Source organism: Eptatretus burgeri, chromosome 1 (genome assembly GCF_056783735.1).
Source record: "Eptatretus burgeri isolate ZD-2024b chromosome 1, Ebu_testis_v1, whole genome shotgun sequence".
Taxonomy (NCBI): Eukaryota; Metazoa; Chordata; class Myxini; order Myxiniformes; family Myxinidae; genus Eptatretus; species Eptatretus burgeri.
In genome coordinates this window covers 67080962-67104935 of record NC_140961.1, presented here as the reverse complement: position 1 = coordinate 67104935, position 23974 = coordinate 67080962, and the positions used below count along the sequence as shown (strand labels likewise).

General features: G+C 44.0%; 1 protein-coding gene across 1 annotated transcript in view; it reads right to left on the bottom strand.

Moving 5' to 3' along the window:
• Positions 1-226: 226 nt before the first annotated feature.
• LOC147034648 (neuronal pentraxin-2-like) overlaps positions 227-23974 on the bottom strand; it is a 149105-nt gene continuing 125357 nt past the window's right edge. The window contains exons 4-5 of the mRNA XM_085886728.1: positions 2802-2981; positions 227-2470 (exon numbers count right to left, since the gene is read on the bottom strand). Coding sequence (XP_085742854.1) covers positions 2246-2470; positions 2802-2981 — 405 coding nt within the window. The 3' untranslated portion in view covers positions 227-2245. The remainder of the gene's footprint in view (positions 2471-2801; positions 2982-23974) is intronic.

Genomic DNA, 23974 nt, shown 5'->3' with positions numbered 1-23974 from the left:
TTAATTCGTTAAATTTGTTGTTTGTGCCCTTTATGACGTCTAAAAACAGTAAGTTTTCTGTTTGGAATGATTTTCAATTTTATTTGACTGCCAGGCAGACAGACTGAAGCAATTGCTTTACCGAGCACAATGTGCGTGCGTGCTCGGGACGAGATTCCGTATAATTTGCCAAATTCAGAACCAAAGCACTGCTAAACTGCAGGTTCGTCCGTATTCCGATTCTGGTTTTGATTTGTGTTCTAGAATGTTCAAAATATAACATTCAATTGAAATCAACTTGTTCCTTGATCATAGACTGATGTCTGCAGACAGATATATAGACAGACAAAGTGAACCAATTGCTTCACCCGGTTTTCAGTTCGCACGGGGTAATAACAGACCAGGACAAACCAATATACTTGCGAATCTTTGATTTCACAAGTATTAAAGATGTTCTCCAAGTATATTTATGCTCATCAACATACCGGCCGGCGGCAGGTGGTGGTGAATGATTTGAACACAAGCACAGAAATTGGAGACAGTTTCACTGTAAAAGTGGAAAGTGTATTTTCTCTTCAGTGCAGCTCATGCAAAATCCCATCTCTTCAACAGTCTGTACAAAAGGAATGGTTCAAGCAGAAACGGTTCTGACTCCTTCATGCTTTTAAACAGACTTAGGAACAAAATCCTGTTGAGTAAATTCACAGGCTTTGCTTTGATATGGTTCTGACGGGCAGTTTAATCGTTTCACTTGGGGATAAAAAAATTACTTCGACTGACAACCTGCTATCTCGGACAATGTGACACCTTGGGGACATCTCGGACAATGTAACACCACACCCTCATCCCCCACCACCTCTGATTTGACACCAGTTTGAAAAAGCTCACATGATAAGATCTTACCAATTAAACCCACAATCTGCAAAAAGTCATTCTCTGAACCCCCAAGACCTATTTTTTTTTAACCCCTTAAAAGGTTTGACTTGTATGCACTCTTGAACCACTGTATGGAATGAGTTGAAAACTGCTAGTTATGCTTCACCCCACTTCACCCTGAATTAACCCGTCCCTACTTTTGGAGGAATTAACCCGTCCCTACTTTTGGAGGAATTAACCCGTCTGTAAATATGGGGGACTCAACCAGTCCATAATTCTGGGGGCAATTAAACCATCCATAATTTGGGGGAAATTGAACCGTCCGTAAGTCTGGGGGAATTAAACCGTCCGTAATTTTGGGGGAATAAACCCTTCTGTAATTCTGGGGGAATTAACCAGTTAATAATTATGTGGGAATTAACCTGTTCGTAATTCCAGGAGAATTAACACTTCCATATTGATGGAACCTTCGTTAGTATGGAAAATTTAAAGGCAAGGAGCATGATGTGATATAGCAGAAGCTTCTCATGAGAAATACCTTTGTGCACATTTTGCAAATTCGTGTAGATCATTCAACTAATGGCACGCCAGTTTTATAATACGTGTAGGAAAGGGGTGATGGCAAGAAATTTAGCATCCCTGAGATTTAGATGCAAATCTTTCACTTCTCCTGCATTGCTCACGATTTTCAACTGCATGACTGAGAAATCAATCGATCGAGGGATTGAAGAAATGTTTAAGCCATGCTCATACCTTCCACATAACAAAATAAGACCTTCGAGTTTATTTCATGGAATTGGTGGCAAATTTCTAAGTGGAACTCGTGCTGAGAATTTATTTGTTAATTTACGGACTTGTTTCATGTGCGACCGAAGTACGAAGCAGATCACACCATGCTCATGAAGTGACCATGGTTTTGAGGCAAGTTTTTGGCCGGATTTAAAACTTCATCCAGTTTTGTTGCATCATCATGTTGCCTGTCATCTAGTTTAATTAGGAGAAACATTTGCATGTCGGCTTGGGCTTAGGATTGTGTGGTGGTGTCTTTTAGCATGAAGGACAAATCTTAAGTACAAAGCACACTTTATGCCGTGTTCGTGCCCAGTCATGGCACAAACTTGCAATGGCGTGGTTTGCAAGGAGAAACGTGATGTAAAATGGATGTTCACTTAAATAAATCAATACGAGCCCATTTTGACTGTACACAGCATGATGGAAATGCATTCTGACATGCCTTTCACCTCACCACCCATCTCCACAAGCACAATCTCTACTCTCGAACCACTCGACTGACATTCTCTCCTCCTTCCTTGTACTCCTGAGTATCATAATATCTTGCAGGAAAATTTCAACTCTCTATGTGCTGCATCCTCCAACTCTGCAGTGTTCATCAAGGTCTCCTCCGCACTGCACAGCTCTCGAGCGGCCATTGCACAGCACCACCTCTTAACTCTATGGTGGCTGTGGCCCAAGCCACGACATTGCCCGAGAGTGTGGTTGAACAGTTAGCGATGGATATCAAGTCACTGTGCGGAAGCACACGATCCCACAGCTGAAAATCGGCAAGTTCACCCACAAATGCCTGAATGGCATCAAATTGTCCACCAATGTGGTCCTAAGGGAAAGAAGAGCTTTTATGAATAGCCATTAAAGCTCCAACTACTTTCACCAACACAAGGGCAAGCATCAATATAAACAGGTAAACAAAAGCTGATACATTATTTAAAGGTATCTTTAAAAGCTTATCAGCCCGTGGAGAAATCAAAAGACTTGTGATCCACTGTACATGACCTCCATGTCACTTGAAAACTTGCTACACCAGCAATGATTGTGAGGTGGAAGGTATTGCACGACAGAGACAGAGACAGACAAAAAGAGAGAAAGAAAGAGAATAACATTTGATTTTGTAATGACGGTACCAAAAGGTTTTTGGTTCAAGTTTTTACCTGCTCCTGTCCAAGGATGAGCATGCCTCCTGGTTTGATGGGGTGCCATGCGGCCAGGTCTTCACCAGAACCACGTGCCTGCCCATCTTGGTAGGCACTCCACATGCCGTCACGCGTTGTCCACGTAATCGCTAGGTGGTGCCAGCGTCCATCGTTGACAGTCAAAGGCATCTGAGCCACCTAATTGGTGCAAGAGTCAGGTAGGAAGGAACTTGATTTGTGAAATCATTAATTCAAAGACAAATAGATCGAGTCGACCACCAAAAGGATATAACAAAAAAAAATTACTGATACAGAAGAGGAAGTGGAGAAATGATCTTATCGATCACAAGCAAATGTCCCCCCATTGACGGGGAAAGTTTCAGTTAATTGATCAATTTAAATTATTTCATGGACTTTAAATTGTGTTGCACTCTTGGTTTCGATCAGTCAAAGCTCTGAGCTTATACCACCCACTGTGAAATGGATGTGCAACACATTGGCTGGCAGTGTTTGAATTTGTCAAAAAAGGGAGCAAATATAGCTATTTTAAATTGTATGTTACTCCATGAATATCTGTATTAAATCTGCTTTCATCCAGATGTTTATTTTGATTTTAAAGATTACTGAAGTGATTGACATTGCATCAAGGAAAGTGAAATGAAAATGCAAAATAATCAATCAGCAACTTTTTAAACGCAATGCAGGAAACGGCTGCTGTAAAGGGGAGACAGATGAATGCACAGACAGACACCATGGTTCACAATACAGTGTGTACATATATATATATATATATATATATATATATATATATATATATATATATATATATATATATGTATGTATATACATCTATCTATAATTCCAGCAGTGTGTGTGTGTGTGTGTGTGTGTGTGTGTGTGTGTGTGTGTGTGTGTGTGTGTGTGTGTGTGTGTGTGTGTGTGTGTGTGTGTGTGTGTGTGTGTGTGTGTGTGTGTGTGTGTGTGTGACCGCTGTTTCTCGAAAACCACTGGTCCGATCTAATTGAAACTTGCCAGGTATATTGCTGGGGACCTGCGGATGTGCCTTTTCAAGGTTTGATATTAATCGGACAAGTGGTTCCCAAGTTATGGCCATTTATTTACCAAACCAATGGGAAGACACGTTGTTGCGTGGGCATGGCCGATGAGGACGGGAAGCTCAGCCACGTTCCCCATTACGGGTTACAACGTACGGGCTTCCGGAGAGTGATGACTTCGTGTATTCTAATAATTTCTCGATTTCTTATGCGCATTTATAGATAAACACAATAGCCCAAGTTATGATCGTTTTCATATTAGACGGTGTATAAATTTCGGGAACATCAGAGTGCTGGTATGCTCCGAACCAGGAAGTAAATTTTTTCTCTCTCTTCTCTTCTCTTTTTGTTTTTCCTTGCCACGACATTGCGAAAAGGTAAAATACGTTGGCGCTAATTGAATAATTGGGTATTAAAAAAAATTGCAAATAATAGTAACTGCGAATAATATCGAACTTCCGGGTCACGCACGTACGGGCACGCGAGAGCGAAGAAACGGCCTGTGTGGTTTATTTATTTATTATCTTATTATTCTTATTATTATTTTTTTTTACGGGCATGTACTAGTATACATAAATACACCTAAATACATGGTGTGTGTGTGTGTGTGTGTGTGTGTGTGTGTGTGTGTGTGTGTGTGTGTGTGTGTGTGTGTGTGTGTGTGTGTGTGTATGTATGTATATATATACACACACACATACATATATATGTTGTTGCGGTTCTCGGAACCGCATGCATACAACAGATAGGTGTCCCAGGACAGTTATTCCATTGTTATGCGTGTAGATAGTCCCCTTCCTTTTGTTTAGCGGGACAACAAGGGAGTGAGTTGCGATTATCTAATCGCTTGGGTTGCTTAAATCATTTTCTTCTCCATTCATCCCCACTCTTCTTCTTTTCTGATTATTCCTGAGGTAAATCAGCCACGTGCGCCTTGGAGGCCAGCGCGTGTGGCGCTGCGGTGGGGAAACTGCAGCGCGTGTGGCGCTGCGGTGGGGAAACTGCAGCGAGTCGTGTGGTGTGCTAGTTGGTGCTGGACTGTTGGCTCGAGCTTCCAATGGTCTGGGGAGAATTGCTGATTGCATTAGAAAGGCATGCAAATAAATACCTCTTAAGAGGCTGCACGAATGGTGTTCTTCACGGCATGGGAAACACGGCCAGCACGATGCCCATGCTCCACGAGATGCGTACGGAGGCCAATAAATCCGACTCCACGCCATGTTGGGCAGGATACGAGTGTACGGGTAGAAGTGTCTTGTTCTTTTTTAACCTCAATACCCGACGCATGTTGGTGTTTGCCACGCGCACACGCTAGCAGAGTCGTGTGAACGCGAGCGCTGGCCACGTGTGTAATGGCGGAACCGCACGCACTGCATGGAATGTGCTCGAAAGCAGACACGTAGGCCTCTCGTGAAAAGTGCATGCATTTATCCATGGCGATGTACCTTCGGTTCTCGCTGGCAGCGGTGGATTCTCCATGGATGGTGAACGTCTTCTCGTCTCTGCGGCCAGCGAGCCTGCGATCGAACCAGGGAATGTACAGTGTGGGCTATGTTGGCACGCGCAGAATGAACGTGTTGATCGGCGCTGGTCGGACGCCCGAGCGGGCGTGTGGGACCCTCGACCGCTCGCCCTGGGATTTCTGCAGGATGATTCGCGTGTCAATTTCGGTGTGGGCGATTCATGTCATCTCATGGGGTCAGAGCGCAATATTCCCGCTGTTTGGAATGGCTTTGCCGGACACGAAGTGAGGCGGTTTCCGGCCCAAGCTGGCGGGCCACGTGAGGGGCCGAGGCCAATCAGAGCGCCCGATTCGGGTGATGACGTTTGGATTCAGCATGGCCTCTCCACCCCAGCTGCTAGCCCTATAAAGGTCAGGGCAGTTCCTCTGGCCCAGTTGGTCTGTGTTTCCTGCTTCTCGTCTCCACCTCCTCGTCTCCGCCCATACCACGTCGACCCCACCCACCTACTTGATCCCGCCTACTACTCCACCCTCGCCCTCCGGACTCTGCCCCTTCTCCACTCAAGCTCCTCCTTCACGAGCACAGTCTCCACACGTGCGGCTTGGGCCAGCGACAATGCGCCCACTGTCGGGTACCGCACCACGGAGCATCCCCCCCGAAACGTATTGGTGGCACATCGTGCTATTGGGCGCATGCACAGGTACAACATTACCGCCTCACCCCCCCCCCCCCCCCCCGCCGGTTGCAAAACTCCCTCTTCATCGGGGTGTGTGTGTGCGTGTGCGTGTGTGCGTGTGCTGGTGCCTGTCTGCTTAAGTAAGACTGTAGAAGATTGTTATCATCTATATATTAATACTGAAGGACCAATTTTGTGCTCCTCGCGGTCGCGTCACGTTTTTCTTGGTACTGTGACCTGACTGAAAGAAACTTCGTACCTGTAAGAGTGCATCGCACATAGTGGCAATAGTCAACCTTCAACTCTGAAGCATCGATATATTAATACTGAAGGACCAATTTTGTGCTCCTCCTAGCGGTCGCGTCACGTTTTTCTCAGTACTGTGACCTGAGAAGTTTTGACACGGTGTTTGTATGTCAAAGTAGACACGTGCACAAATCAGGGGACTTCTTCACAAGGAGTAGTGTACACCAAAAATGTCGTGTACAAGGACTTTTTGTAGGCCTCATAAGGTAAGGCCATGGAGTACATCGACTGGGATCCGGCTCTTACAAGAGCCGCCACTGGTTGTTATATTGGGCTCATGGAACGGAATCCGTCTGTGACGAGGTTTCGGCTAGTTGTTATTGTTATTATTTTCCACATTAAGTCTGCTTTGTGTCCCCTTTTGTAAGTTGCCTGTTTATTGTCGCACCACCATGCTTCTTTCTATCTCTGCACAACACACCCCAATAAAACGTCACTGTGCCACATATTTTTCCTCGCCTGCTTGTAAATAAATTATTATCCCCCGCCAACCAACGAAGTTGGCGGGGGATATAGAAATGGGTTCCGTCCATCCGTCCGTCCATCACATTTCGTTTCCGGAGCTTAACTACAAATCCCCTCAAGATATATTTACGAAATTTGGTACACATATCAAGCAAGTGGTGAGCTGGTGCCTTTTGATATTTTCTAATTGATAGGTCACATGGTTTGGCACCATGTTGGATTCAAGAAAAATATTAAATAATGTTTTCTCTGGAATCACATAACCTAGCGAAGCAAAAATTTGCAACTATCATCTTCCATCATGTCTGCATACATAGTAAAAATTATGACATCACAAGTCACATGGTTTGGCGGCCATCTTGGATAGAAAAACACACCTCATCCGATTAACATGAAACTTCACACACGTATTCCACTGGAGGATTGGAGGCAGAATGTAAATTTATGATGTCATAGGTCAAATGGTTCGTCAGCCATCTTGGATTGAAAATTAATAAAGTTTAAAAATCTTCTTCTCCAGAACGGCTGGACAGATTGAGGCAAAATGTCACATACACTTTCCCCAAGACATCCTTTCAGAAGTTTGTTAATTTCTAATTGATAGGTCACATGGTTTGGCGGCCATATTGAATTTACCCTAAAACCTCCAAACATCTTCTCCAAAATGGCTGGTCAGATCAAGGGGAAACTTCACATACATATTGCACACGCTTAGGGAATATAAGTTTGTTAGTCCTCATTTACTATGGCGGGGGATACCAAGACTTTGTCTTCAATGGATGCTAGTTATTATTAGGAATGTTCCCTGCTCGTTTTTGTCTTTTCTTCCATTGATCCAGCATGGTCCGAATCCAAGATTAGCTGGGACTTTGTTCCCAACGATCCGTTCCTTTTAGCCGGTACGTCCTTAGCAGTGTCGCTCGGCTGCATCCAATCCGGTAGAGTGATCCGGTTTGGACAAGGCGTACCGAGGGTGTGTTTTCCCAGTAATTAAACCACATGATTAATTAGGTAACCCGATTAACCCATAGACGGGAGGACCCCAGGTCACGTGGTTGAGTTATTGGCGTCCACGGTCAGTTAAGCGACCTGCCGCGTCACGGAATTATCCGTGTGCGACAGCCTACAATTCCGGGGAGTCTGGTGGGAAGCGACATAGCTTCCCCCACCGAGTGGTCTTCTCACCCTACCCCCTGGCCCACAACAATATATACACACTACGGGTCAAACGTTTTAGAACACCCCCGTTTTTCCAGTTTTTACTGAAATTTAAGCAGTTTAATGTTTCAATGTACTCTGAAATTAAAACAGAGAACAAGTAAACAATTGCACATAAAAAAGAAATCATGGAATCGTTTTGTTGAACAAAATTCAATCTAAAAATTTGACTCATCAAAGCAGCCACCTTTTGCAGATATAACAGCTGAACATGCTCGTGGCATTCTTTCTACAATGGAAATCAAATATTGTTCAGAAAGTTCTTCCCAACACTGTTGCACTTGTTGGTTGCTTTGCTTTCACCCTTCTGTCCAGCTCATCCCAAACCAGCTCGATGGGGTTTAAGTCTGGAGACGATGCTGGCCATTCCATGATTTGAAGATACCGTCTTGTGCTTTTCTTCTGAGGTAGTTCTGACATAGCCTGGAGGTATATTTTGGGTCGTTATCTTGCTGTAGGATGAACCCCTGACCAACTAGGCATAGACCAGAGGGTATTGCATAGCACTGCAAAATGCTGTGGGAGCTCTTTTGGTTCAGGGTGCCAATCACTTTGTGCAAGTCACTGACTCTGCCTCCAGCAAAAGGGCCCCAGCTCATCATGCTTCCTCCTCCATGTTTGACGGTTGGTGTCACACATTGAGGAACCATCCTTTCGCCTACTCTACGGCGTACAAAAACCATGCATGATGAAGCGAAGATTTCAAATTTTGATTCATCGGTCCATAAGACCTTCTTCCAGTTTTCTGTAGTCCACTGGCGGTGCATGGCCCAGGCAAGCCTCTTTTGCTTATTTTGCCATCTTAGCAATGGCATGTGTCAACATGCCAGTTGGCTAGTTTTACCTTTGTCCTGTTCATGACGGCCACCAGTGTTGTTAGCAGCAGCTTACAATCTCCTCTCACATCAATTATAGAAAGGTGAATAAATAGCGTTTGGATTTTATAAATACATAATCATTGCATCGATGTTATAATTTACAAATGAATAAACGAGCTCCTGTCAATTGTAATATATATATATATATATATATATATATATATATATATATATATATATATATATATATATATATATATATATATATATTGTTGCGGATTCGCGCCCGCCGGCGTGCGACGGCCACGTAACTCGAATCGCGGCACGTCGCCCACCGGACGGACAATCCAGTCGTGACCCTCTCGGACTAACGCCGGGAACCAGTCACGGGTGGACCTTTCGGTCTCACCGCGATCGAGCCAATCAGCCCCCGCGTGGGATAGGGTTGCTCGCCAAATTCGACCGACCTAAGTACCCACGCGGAGGGTAGACCGGGCGATCGCACCTCGCCGCAGGTCGACTTCAGACACGGGCCACTTAAGCGACCCGTTCCGTACTATCAGAATAACCGAGCGGTGTTATCGTCGACCTCGACGGTTCGATTAATTATCGGGCGTATTCAGCCCACTACCAACCCTTTACGTGAAGCAAGATGAGGATTCAATGGGAGAAATGACGAAGCGAAGCGGGAAACAGTTAAACACAAAGCACATTTATTCGCGGCACACGGGAAGCACACATATACAATTCCACCAAAAGCACACAGAAAAGAAAAACACAATTCCATTTACACAAAAAGCAAATGTAAAAGCGAAAACACAATGCAGAGCTAATACCGACTACCGAGCACACGGCAACACTTATACAATTTTACTTCACAGACGGCGCCGACAACACATACCCAAAACCAAGGAAAAGAAATACCCTCAAGGATGAGGCGGGCCTGAGGCCGAGACCGGGTCGGCCTACCCGTCTGGTGATGAGACGCGGAGCGGCGATGGCGCCTCAACTCCGCGGGCCTCGCGGACGGTGTCTGGTAGGGGGTGGGAAAGGGGCCCCCTTGGTCGCACTATCTCAGCGCGGGGGGAAACAGGAGGGGGTTGCTGATGCTCGGGGTATAGAGGATCTTTATTATCCCGCGACGAGCGTCTCCACCTCGGCCAGGTCGCGCTGTCGGCCTCCCTCGGGTGCAGCTCCCTGCACGACGCGAGCACCCCCTCGTCTGGTGTCGCCGCCTTTCCACAGCTCCGTCCCCTCCGTTCCGACTCCAACGCACACGACGAGCAGCTCCACCGCCCGCGAAGTCTTGACTCTCTGTTTCCGACTCTCCTACTCTCCTACTCTCCGCCTCTGGACTCTCCTACTCTCCTACTCCCCGACTCTCCTCGTCTACTGACGAACACGGTCCTTTTATCCGCCCTGTAGCTTCGCCCTCTCATCTTTGACCCCCTCCCTTCGACCTTTCACCTCGCTCCCCATTGGCCCGAGAAAAAGTGGGCGTGAAGGCTTTTTGATCCATAAATTTGCATATATCGATCGCCCTGGGGGCGGGGCCAATTCGCCCCTCGCTCACCGATTGGACGGCAAAAAGTGGGCGTGTGTCGTTTTTGATCCGTTTTTGAAGCACAAAATCCGTGATTTTGTACACGCTGTTCGACGCGCGCCCTGCACGAGTCCAATACCGGTACCCACAGCGGGGCAAGAACGGTGGCGATGCTACGGTTGCGAGGTGTGACGGGAAGGTCGTGGCGGTTGTGGTGAAGCGGCGTTGTGGTTGGTGGTTGATGTGATTGTGGTGGTAATCATGGCGCTTGGTCCAAATTAAAGATAGTAAAAGAAAAACGGCTATCCTGAAGAGTCGCAGCACGCATAAATGACATGTATTCCCACTAGACAACGGGTTTGGGCCTAACTACACATATACTTACAGAGATACCTCACCTAAGGGACCTGAATGGTGGTTTGCGAATTTGGTAACCACAACAATATATATATATATATATATATATATATATATATATATATATATATATATATATATATATATATATATATATATATATATATATATATATATATATATATATTTTTTTTTTTTCGGAACAGTGCGATTGTTTTAACAACATGAAAAGCTTCACTAAAAATAAATGTGTTTTAATTTCGACAAAGAACAACGACTTATTCGTGGAATTCTTCAACTCAAAGGTAATATACTTGCTGGAAGGTAAACGTGCAAACATTGGTTCAGTTTGAAAGCCGATTTCCTTGAATCCCGATTTAGCACGACCCTGTTTTTTTCGCGATGACATTTTATGGACCTCAACGATCGCATTATAACAGGGCCACACTGTCGTGTATTATGTACTGTGCAGTGTAAATAATTGTATGTGCTATTTTTATACGAGGCTACATCACTCGGCGATAGGAATTTTTCAGTTACGTTTTTTTTTTTCCATAGCTGGCAGATCCGTCGTATATGCGATCCGTCGTTGCCCGGAACGTCGTTAAGCGGCGCATGACTGTATTTCCATTGCTGCAGAACAGCTGCAGTTGCTAACCCATTACTTGTTCCTTGAAAAGGGCCTTTTTTAACAACAAGACGTCTCTGTCTCCCAAGTATCTCTCCCTGGTTACTCCTTTCTCAGATATGACAGAGCGAAGCCTCGTCCTGGTGGAGGAGTTTTTCTCATAAAAGACTCAATTCCTCACTCTCCATGCACTGCCCTCACTCCCCCACACCCCCAGAATACCTCTGGCTACGGCTTCCCTCCACTCCCACCTCATGTTTATATGTGAACTGTACCATCCACCTAAAAGTGGTGACTCCATTTACACCTCACTATCCGAAAACATGGACCAAACTCTCTCTTCCTCTTTGTGGTGACTTCAATTCTCAACATGCCAGTTGGCTAGGTGTGGGTATCACTCTCACCTGTCATGGCACTTCAGCAAAAGCTTTCTGCGACTCATTGGGACTGACTCAATCGATCACTTTCCCGACCCGGATCTCAACCAATGGTACTCCATCTCTTCTGGATCTGATTTTGACAAATTTCCCTGAAAATGTCTGCTGTTCTTCCTCCGCTCAAATCGGTTCTTCTGACCACTTGCTTGTCAAAGTGGACATCTCTCTGGTTGTTATCAGAGAACCACCTCAGCACCATCGAGTCTGGCATTTCACTCAAGCTGACTGGTAGGGTCTCCAAGCAGCCATCAAACTTATAGACTGGTCTCCCATCGCTACTTTCTCCAACATCAACTCATCCTGGGAATTCTTTAAAAGAAACTTGCTCTCCCTCATGCACAGATTTATCCCCTCTCGTCTTCAGTTGTCCCCCCCTTCCTCCCGCCCTCGGTTCACTGAAGCTTGTTGTGAGGCATTTGTCCTGAAACAACTTGGCTTTGCCTCATGGAAAGCAAACCCAACTGAGGGTAATCTCGGTTCCTTCCATAAAGCTCAGAACAAGTGTGTATCTACCCTCAGGAGAGCCAGAAAACAACATCTTTCTCATCTCAAGTCTGAACTCTCAAACCTCTCTCCCTCCTCCAAATCCTGGCAGCGTTTAATCAAATCTATTTCTGGTGTATGCTCCCCCTCCATCCCCTCCCTTACCTCAAATGGCCGCACTGCTGATACCGCACGTGAAAAGGCTGAATGCCGAAACTCGGTGTTTGCATCGAAATCTTGTGTCCGAAACCCATTGGTTTCCCAACCCACCTTACCCAGTCGTACCCAACTGTCCCTGGACTCTGTGTCCTTTTCCTCTGACAAGGTGGAGAGCTTGCTTTCAAACCTCGACTCAGATTCTGCAACCGGTCCAGACGGCATCAGCCCACATGTCCGAAAAACCTGCTCCTCTGCTATTGCTCACCCTCTCTCTGTTCTATTCACCCTCTCATTTGCTCAAGGTCATCTGCCATCTGCTTGGAAATCAGCAAACATTACCGCCCTGCACAAAAAGGTGCAAAAACAGAACTCTGCAACTACAGACCAATCAGCCTTCCCCCAATCATCAGCAAGGTTATGGAATCCATCATCGCTTCAGACATTAAATCCTTGCTCTTCTCCAATGCTTGATTTTCAAACATCAATTTCGTTTGAGACCAGGTCACTCTACCCTGGATATGCTGCTTCTGCCCTCCCATCAATGGATGGAGGTCCTCAATGCCAGACAGGAAATCCGAGCCGTATCCCTAGACATATCGTGTGCTTTTGACATGGTCTGGCACCCTGCACTGCTCAGCAAACTCTCTTCCCATGGTATTCAAGGCCATCTCCACTCATGGCTTGCAGACTTCCTCTCCTGTCGCAGTCAACGTGTGGCCCTAAATGGAGTTCTTTCATCCCCTCTTCCTGTCCAGGTTGGAGTTCCTCAGAGCAGCGTTCTAGGCCCTGTTCTTTTTCTGGTTTTCATCAATGATCTCTCTGACTCTCTGGAAAATCCTCTATATCTCTTTGCTGATGACTCCACCCTCTGTCATACCATCTGTCATCCCTCACACCGACAAGCTGCAGCTTCTTCGCTCACTGCAGATCTGGATAAAATCACAAACTGGTCCAACACATGGAACATGTCTTTCAATCCGGACAAATCTCACACTCTCACGATGCCACTCTAAAAGGACCGTTTACAACCCCCCCCCCCCATCCTCTGGAAGAAGTCCTTTCTTTCAAGCTTCTGGCTCTCACGATCTGCCGTGATCTTTCCTGGGAAAGCCACATTTCCAACCTGGCCTCCAAAGCCAGTTGCCGACTGGGAATCCTCCGTCGTGCAAAGTCCTTCCTCGGCCCACCTGAGCTCCTGACCACTTACAAAGTTTTCCTCCGCAGCCTGATGGAGTACTGCTCTCCCCTTTGGGGTGGTGATCCTGCCTCTCACCTTTCTCAGCTTCACGCTGTGGAAACCAAGGCATTTCGGATCATTGGCATCTCCCGCGATGAGGCTGAGTCTTTGGGCCCCTCACTCTTTCAGCACAGGCAGGTCTGTGGTCTTTCTGTCTCCTACAGTCTCCTCTCCAGTCTCGCCCCCCCCCCCCACTGCTCTGTCTGCAATTTGTCCCCACCATTTTTTGCCAGGGTGCTCAAGGTTTGCCAACACCCCCCCCCTTCTGGTAAAACTACCAAAATCAAGAATCACTGCTCACCTTCACTCTTTCATTCCTATTTTTTTCCCGCCTTTGGAATAAACTCCCTCACTCTATTCAATTGTATGCTTCTCTCCAGGCCTTCAAAACAGCTGTTCACCACCACCTCTTGTCATCCCCCATCCAAATCCTCGATATTTTCTTCCCCCGTTAATCTACTCCAAGCCCACCTCCTTCAAATTCTCTGCTTTCCTTCCTGAAAGTCCCTGTAATGTCCATCTTGTATTCCTCATGTTCCCCACCCCATCCCTCTCCTTTCCACAGATCTCCTGGTGTCTCTGTTCCCCACTGTTTTGTCCTTCCTCCTCCCACTCCTCTTGTCTCATGCCCCCCCTTGCTGTGCGTTGTGTGTTCGCTCTCATATGAGCCTTGACAAGGTATACAAAAAAAACAAAACTCTGAAATTTACATTATTTTTCAGTTTTTGGTAACCTAAACTTTTTTTTAACCTCTGGCGGTTTACCGCTTAGCTTTGTACCATTTCAGGTTATTCACTGAACTTGAACAGCTTACATTTCAGTGAAAACTCAATAATATATATATATATATATATATATATATATATATATATATAAATAAATGTTTGGTGGTACAAAATTTCAAAACAGCAGAAAAAAAAAACAGACATTGTCGAAGCTTTTCGTCTTGCAGCTCATCAGGACACACGCAAGAATACTGGAAATGCAGACACGAAATGAAACAATTTATTTGTTCAGACCATTCGGGATTGCTTCTTTGGAATGTTGCTGACACAAACATACACATTATGGCCTCGAGGCACTGCGGGAACCCGTGACCTCCCATTTTTCTCTGGATTCAGTTCAGAACATGTGCAGTGTTTGCACATGCTCTTTTTGTTTGCAAAGAACAGGAGCTTGTGTTTGTATAAACGTGGCTTCAAGAACACGTAAATGTGCTTCAGTGTGCGCACGTGCCACAACCTGGAACCGTTCAGCGTGATCGTCCTGGGTACTTTCAGAATTGTTCAGGAGGTGCTGACCAATGGCAGAATCACTTTGAGCAGGCATTCTTGATGGGTTCTTACAAGTACGGGATGGTTGTGTACGACCAGTCTCCAAGTTGTTCCGGATTGCCAGTGGAACGTGCTGCTTGATCTGATCCTCTAGTCTGAGTGATGTACGACCTACGTACCTGGCATCACACAGGTACTGAAATTCAGAAATACCCTTGTTCAGTTTTATGGTAGCGAGCACATCTTTCTGGACTGAGGGGAGCAGTTTGCAGGTGGTAAAAATCACTCTCATTGCAAGAGAGTTGTAACATTGTGAAACTGACCGTTTCACCAGTTGTTCAAACTTTTGAGAGATTTTACCTCTCCATGGCAGCTTAAGGTAAACTGGAGACTTTTCTGGTCCAAATATAATGTCCTCAGAATGATTGGCAGTTTTGCGCTGTATGAACCCACAGATGAGTTGCTCAGGGTAGCCATTGTCCCGGAGAATGTTTTGAATGCGCTCAATTTCAGCAGCAAGTAGACAGGGTGAACATATGGCCCACTCACTATTAACAAGGGTATTCACGAGGACAATCTTGTAGCGTGTTGAGCTAAAGGAGTCACACCGTGTGTACTGTCCAGTGAAGGCCTGGTGTAGATTGTAGATATAGCCTGGAGGTAGATCGTCGTCAATAATCCATCCTCAGTCTTCTCGACTAACACATCTAGAAAGGGAAGTACATTTGACTGCTCGATCTCACACATAAACTTTAATGCAGGATGGAGAGCATTGAGACGTACGAGGAAGTCAGTGCAGGCAGGAGGAGTATTGAAGATTGCAAACGCGTCGTCCACATATCGGTAGTGTACCATAGGTCTAACGTTCATGTTCAATTCATGAAACACACGCTTCTCATGAAAGCCAACGAAAATGTTTGCGAGAGGTGGACCTAATGGTGATCCCATCGCTACTCCGTCTACTTGCATATACATGTTGTTGTTGAAGCTGAACTCCACTGCTCGTCTTGCCGCATTCATGAGTTCTACAAAGACCGCTTCAGAGATACAGAGTGGTTCAAGGTTGCTATGAAACAGCGATGTCATACATATATCGATGGTTTCTTGGAGAGGAATGTTCATGAAGAGGCTGGATATGTCAAAGGAGCACGTGGTCACAGCATTCTGGTCCCGCTCCAATTCACGCATGGTTTTGGCAAACGTGAATGAATCTTTGATTGCGTACTCAGAGAATTCCTCAAGAACAGGTTGCAATAATTCACTCAACCACTTGGAGAGTTTATGTTGAGCAGAACCAATCATAGATGGTATCGGATGTAGTGGGATGCCTTTGTTATATATCCTTGGTAACCCATACATCCGAGGACGCTGTGAACCATGTGGACGGATCTGCTCATATACCTCGTGTGGGAGTTCTTTGCTTTTGCACAATTGCAGTAAAACATGTTTGCAATTTCCATTCAAGTGCAACTGTGCAGTCATAAGGAGCCACATTGCCTAATAATTTGAACTTTGTTTCGTCGATCAGAACCCCAAGCATCTTTTCTACGAGAATTGCATTTGTTCATAACAACTACTCCAGAACCTTTATCAAGTTTACAGATAAATAAGTCTAGGTTGGTCTTCAGGCCTCGAACAGCGGCCAGATAATCACGTTCCAGATGGAAGTCTGATGTGTCGTTAGGGGTTCCACAATAAGCATATGCAATATCGGTCAGTCGTGCCCAACAGAAATTCGATTAGTCATTTGAAATATGACAGGACAATTGGGCATAAAACTCGGCATACACCTCCTCTCTTTTGATACTGGCTTTGGGAATATCGAAACCAGAGCCAAGGGCAAGGACAGACTCCTCGATGTCGGGGAGAGCGCAATATTAGACAGGTTTATCATGTGCTTGGTCGCATTAATGACATCACCATAACGTTTACATTTCAATGTGTCAATATAAGAGGTATTCTTCATGCACATGTTCTTTTCCATCCATTCATTGATCGAAGCAATGTATCGGTAAAGCCTGATCAGACTGAAAAACGAAAGGAAAGAATGGACCGATGATCAAGCGTGATGAAGAGCCCGGAGTGAACTCGTACTGTGAAATTGCTGTTTAATTTTCAAGTCAATCGGATGAAAATTGTCAATTTTAGAAGTGTGACCTTGAGTTGACCTTTGACATTTGGACCTCAAAAATAGTTGGTTTCCCAATTCAGTTACGCAATATGCAAATCTTGTTAAAATCTCAAGTCAATCGGATGAAAAATGACGATTCTAGAATTTTGACCTCAAGATGACCTTTGATCTCAAAATCAATAGGCTTTTCAGTTGAGACTACCTCTACAGCTTGGTAAAGTTTCATGATGATCGGTTTAGAATTGTGACCTGTAGGTGATAGACGGACAGACAGACAGAATAACAAAATCAGGTCAGGTCAGGTCAGGTATGGGAGCATGCGCCGGAGCAGCGCTTCGCTGAGTCCACTTTCCACTGGTACTCCAGAGGCCTCTGTTTGGCCATCCCCCAGGCAGATACCTGGCCCATCCCCATCTCCTTGAGATGCTGATGAACCTGCTGCAACCATGAGGCATGTGATCGGCCCATTGGCTTCCTCCACTCACGAGGCTCCCTCGCTGAGAGAATCTGGTGAGCAGGATCGGCATCAGGAAAACGAGCCACATGTCGATACAGCCGCAGCTGACGCTCACGGACTATGCAGGTAACAAATCTCATTTAAGTCTCTCTCAGCAACCGCTCGTTGGACACAAAGTCCGACCTGCGATAGCCAAGGATTCTCCGAAGAGACCTGGTACCAAAGGAATTAAGTCTCCATCTCAGATCCCTAGTCAGAGTCCAAGTCTCACATCTATGGAGCAAGACTGAAAGCACCAAGGACCTGAAGACTCAGACTTTTGTCCTCCTGCAGAGGTACCAACAGCGCCACACCCCATGATCCAGTGAATCCATGACTCCACGGGCCCGACCCAGATGTCTGTTGACCTCTGGCTGACAGCCAGCAGAGACGTGAATATACATGAATATTGGCAGTGATATTCATCACAAAATCGACTGTCCAATCCACTTGAAATATCTTTGATTTTGCAAATAACAAGAAAACGACTTCATGCAGAGCATGATACTTGCAAAATCCATAAAACAAATTTGACCTCAAAAATAATTGTCTGGTTGAATTCAGTGACCTGAAATGTAAATCCGCTTCAAATTTCAAATCAATCGGATGAAAAATGAGGATTTTAGAAATTCCACCTAAGTTGTTGAGCTTTGGCCAATGTTTACCTTTTGGTCGATGGAGACCGCAAAAATAATTAGCCAGTTGAATTCAGTGACCTGAAATATAAATCCTCTTCGAATTTCAAGTCAATCAAATGAAAATTGAGGATTTTAGAAATTTGAGATATTTTTTGACCTTTTGACCTCAAACAATACGCTTTTTGCTTTTGACAAACTCCACTACGTGGTGAATTTTCTTGAAGATCGGTTTTAAATTGTGACCTGCAGGCGATTGACAGACAGACAGACAGACAGAATAACAAAATCGATTGACCAATATACTTGAAAAATCTTCGATTTTGCAAGTAACAAGAAAGATCTCGTGCATAGCACAATACTTGCAAAATCCATGCAACAAATTTGACATCAAACATAATTGGTGGTTGAATTCAGTGAACTGATATGCAAATCCTCTTAAAATTTGAAGTCAATGGGATGAAAATTGAGGATTTTAGAATTCTCACCTAAGTTGCTGACCTTTGGCCTATATTGACCGGTCTATGTTGACCTTAAAAGTTATTAATGGTTGAATTCAGTAAGCTGATATGAAAATCATGTTCAACTTTCAAGTCAATCGGATGAAGAATGACTATTTTAGAAATTAGATCTCAAGATGACCTTTGACCTCAAAATTAATAGGCTTCTCAGTTGAGACTACCTCGACAACTTGGTAAAGTTTCATGACGATCGGTCTAGGGCTCTAGACTCTCGAGATGATCACATTTGTAATGCTTATAAATGTCCAGAGTTTTATGGGGATGGAGGAGGGAGGATTTTTTGGAGAAGGTAAGCATAAGATGAGGGGAAGGGAAGGCAGACGTTAATTACGATTCATACCGTCTCACTAAAATGAGTCTGCATAGAATAACAGTGAAAATAGAAACAAAATAATGTCTGAAATCCATTTTCTACTGGTCATACTATAAATACCACCCGGATATAACCACCGCCCAGACGCGTCCGGAGCCAAACACCATATGGACACGTCCAGAGTATCAAATAATGTGCAAATACAACTCTGGACATTTATCTATATATTACTAAAACTTTCATCTTTGTATGTACGTATGTATGTATATATGTTCCCTAAATACAGCCAAAACGGTAAACGATAGTGCAAAAATTTTCAGCCCACCTTACTCACCATTCGCCTGCGGCGTGCAGTATCAAGTTTGGTTCAAATCGGGCAACGAAAAAATTATTTTTAAATGAATTCCCGATTCAGTCAAGTACTCTTCAGGAGAATTTGATCAATGCAAACAACCTCAGCGGGATAGTTCGCTGGAGCTATCTTTTTTTTTTTTTTCTTGAAACGATTTATTAAAAAATCTCAAACAAGTAGTACAGACAAAGAACGATTTATTTGTAAGCATAAAATAAACATCGCCATTTTGATCTAATACTTCCTTGTTCATTAATAAATAAAATTGTGTTTAGACGCATGCTTCGTTGAACGATGACTCCTGAGGTAAATGCTCAAATTTTCTTCAAGTTAAAATTTGACCACTAAATAATATTAAAATTTTGTGTCTTTTTTTTTTTTCATCAACTGCTGTCACAACAGGAACCCAACGGGTTCACGGGCTGTCTAGTAAGCATTAAAGCTGAAATGTGATAAGCTCTAGAATCTCTTAACCTGAACCTAATTACAAAATTTAAACTTCAGAATTGAACTTGGCATCAGTTCTGACTGCTAAAAAAAGTGTTCATTTTTCCAATTAGCACAATGTTTGATATTCTGGTTGTCCCTGGACATTGTTTTATAGACAGTGCTGGTTTGGCAAGTAATTAACAATTGGTTATAACAAAAACCATCTGGAGACACCTGGAATGTCAAACAATGTCTGAATTGGACAAATAACCACTTTAATTTTTTTAGCAGGTGGAACTGTTGCTGAGGCCAATTCTGCAGTTTAAATTTTGTAATTTGGCTCAGAGATTCTAGAGCTACTCGCATGTGCAGAAATGAAATAATGCCATGAACACTGGTGTCCCCTATCGTTTTAAGCATTGCAATGTATACAGCGATTCATATACAGATTTGTATGTGATGTATACAGGTATGAAGATCCGACATTCAATGATATGAGTTAGGAGAGTTAAAAAATTATTTGCGCACCTTATTGTTAAGAAACCTTTGCGGCCTGTTCCAAGTTCAGGCATTGTTGAGCAGGCCAACAAAAAAAAAGGCAAATTAAGACCCCAGTGAGGGAGAGCAGGTTCACCCAAGGGGTTGACCACGGATGAATCCTTGATGAGGGATAATTAAATAAGGCCATAACTTATTTTCAAAAGGGGTGTTTAACTTTACCCAAACAGCCAGTTTTCATTCATGCACTCCAATGGAGTTCCCTTGGTATGCATGCAAAGTTTCAGGTTGCTAGGTTTCATGGTTTTGGAGTTATGGAGTAGACACACACTGACATTTATTAGTATAGAAGATTAGATGTCAGATATGTGCAGTGTCATGAAGTAGACCTCCCAGCACATTGGACCAGAGCCATGCTCTTCAAGGAAGTGACACTTAATGAAACCTCACCAGACTTAATGAAATGTGTTCATCAACGTGCATACTCAATGTCTCTCTCCTTAAAGCCGACCATAACCCCCTAGGCGATATTTCAGTGCGAATTACAGACAATGATTCACAGGTGAATAGCACATCCAAGTGACATTCTTCAGCAATATGAACATACAATTGCATTTTTCCAGGCGACGCATCAATATCATTTCATGCATTTTGAATTCTAATGTTGAAAATTAAATTCAAAGTCTTGTGCACCAAATTTGCTCTTTTGTTGGCCAACTCTATAAAACCAACTGACTCACCTGGATTTCAGAGGGCATATCTCGTGCAAAATGAAACCTTGTGGATATTGTGAAAAACATAGATGTAACAAACGCTTTTGGCAAAGTGTTGGTAATTTGCTCAACGAGTAGATTGTGTTGTACTTTAGTGCCAATTAAGGGGCAATATCTGGGTAAAATAATATATTTTTGGTGAATGCCATGTGAGGTGCTCTCGAACGCAAAGTAAACCCAAAGTGGATGTTGGTTGAAACCTCGGTCAAATTGAAAATATTTGCATGGATGAATTGCCTTCATGTCTGGCCAGCTTAAGATGAAGGCTGCTTCTCAATGAGCATGTTGGTGCCACACCTGCATGGTGCCGTGAGCATCTCCCTGCATGGTGTCGTAAGCTTTGTGCCACACAGGCATGGTGTCATGCTACACCTGCATCGTACCGTGAGCATCATGTGTTCGTGCCACACCCGCATGGTGCCGTGAGCATCTCTTTGCATGGTGCTGTGAGCCATCCAGCTTGGGTTCGAATCTCAGCCCAGTTATAAACTGTCATCTTGGTGTCTTGTAAATAGGATGAGACCTCAATGCATATGTGCGCCGTCCCTCGGATGGATGTTGAACTGAGCGACCCATCTGATAGCATTAGTTGGTGGATAATAAAGATCCCATGTGTCCTTCATGAAGAGTAGGCAAGCTATCATCAGTAACCTCTGGATCAGAATCGGTGGTTTAATAGTTTGAGCGCCGACTGCGAGTATAGGAGATCAATGGTTTGAATCCTGACCGAGTCTATACCACAGACTTTAAAAGTCCGTGCTGCTTCCTTGCTTGATGCTCAGCATTTAAAATGATAGAACATGGACAAACAACAATATGTTGGCAATCATAGTGCAGGCGTTGATGGGACTAACGGCCACCCTCTGTGTCGAAGTTCCTTGGAAGGAAATTCACAATACACAGGGTGTCTCAAAAGTATATTTTGTTTATACTAATGACTAAAAATGAGATTTTTTTTTCCCCCACATTGATACTCTAACCCTGGAGATTTACCATGAATAGATGGACAGATCAAGAACATGCTGCAATTGTTGAACTGTACTTTACAAATGGAAAATCAGTTGTTCAAACACAGCGAGCCTACAGACAGATCACCACACTACTTTTGGGACAGCCAGTGTACCCTGACCAAATTCCAAATTCCTCCTCTAACCTACAGGGGGAATTACATCAGTGACATAGACACTCCCAGCAATGACGCAACCAGCAGCTCGAGGCTGTGTACAAAGTGGAAAACGGTGGTTCATGGTTCTTGCTTATTTGGTTCTACTGTCCCCACCTCCACTTTCCCCTTCTCATTGGTTTAAACATTGTAAATATCTATTGTTTCCAGTTTCCAATACTGTGTTCCATTTCCATCCCTAAACATCTTTGCGCATTTCTGTGATGCTGATGTGGTTGGTCACTCATTCAGGTTCTTGTGGTTGCTTCCTTTCACCTATTTCCTAACCTCTATCTTTGTTTCCTGCTCACCTTCCTCTCCTCTTATTACCCTCGCCAGAGGAGAGGGTATTGCATTTGGGTCCGTTTGTTTGTCCGCACAGAACATGCGTTTTTCTCTGCAACTGCTTGTCAGATCGAGATGAAATTTTCAACTTAGGAGCGACTACTCATCTTAAATGTTTTAATTATAATTATGACATCATAGGTCATGTGATGTGGCAGCCATGGTTGGAAAAAAGGAAAACCTTTGGACATCTGTACCTCCAAAACCGCACCAAGGAAAAAATGTAAACTTGGCACATGGCAAGTACTCCTCATGGGGAATAAATGTAATTTTCTCAGGATGTCATAGGTGCCTTTGTTAGGACGTCATAATTGCATACATAGAACGCTATATCCGATCAGTATGAAAATTGTTGAGGGTCATCTTGGGATAAATTGGTCCAGAGAAAAAAAAAAAAGATGACATCATTGGTCATGTGGTTTGGCAGCCATCTTGTTTTTTTTTTGCCTTCAAAAATCTTCTTCTCTGAAACGGCTGAACAGATCGAGACGAAACTTTACAGGTATAACTCATAACTGCCCATCATTGAGGAACAAAACATTCACACATATGATGTCATAGGTCACATGGCTTGGTAGTCATTGGATTTACCCTAAAACTTAAAAAAAGAAAATTAAAAAATAACTCCGATAGTTTAGGTGTCCGATCAAAGCGAGGTTGCATCAAAGTGGGACGTATTGGTACCCGGTCATCACTGCCAGAAGTTATAAAGTGACAGTTGTAGTTACGTCTGTTATTAATTACGTAGCACACCTGACATGGCAAATGACCCGTATTTTGTGGGTTTGACGCGTTTTCTTTCTTTCAACCCATGGATCCGTTTTAGTATCATTAAAAGCCGTATTGGATAAAAAGTTCGAACAATTTCAAAAACGCAACGTTTAGCTTCCATTCCCCTCACATGGATTCACAGACAGAGTGAGGGATCTGTAGCGATCTCGATCGGACATGCAAGCTACCGCTCGAGTCTGACTCTGTTGGCCGGGTGATGTCATGAGCCTTACCAAACGGATCAGTTCCTTTAATTCCCACCCTTATGCATCTTCACTTCCTCCCGTCTACCATCTGTCCTCACCCTGAATTAATCGGTAGTCCTATTTGCTTTCCAATTCGCTCTTTGACTTCTCACTGTGATATTTGCAGGTACTTTCGAGTATTTTGAATGGAACTATTCGATTCGGATTGTTTTAATTCATATACAGGGCGTCCAGAAATTACCGTTCCAAAGTCAAACCGTAATAAAAAAAAACATGAATGAAATGTGTTTGATGCTTGTGAATGAACAAACATCACTCAAAGTTTTATCATCAAGATTTGTCAAGATCATCATGTCGCATTCATCACCATTTACCATCACTTGGTCTCTTTATAAACCAAGCAACACTGCTCTATATTGTGGGGATGTCACGCATCACAG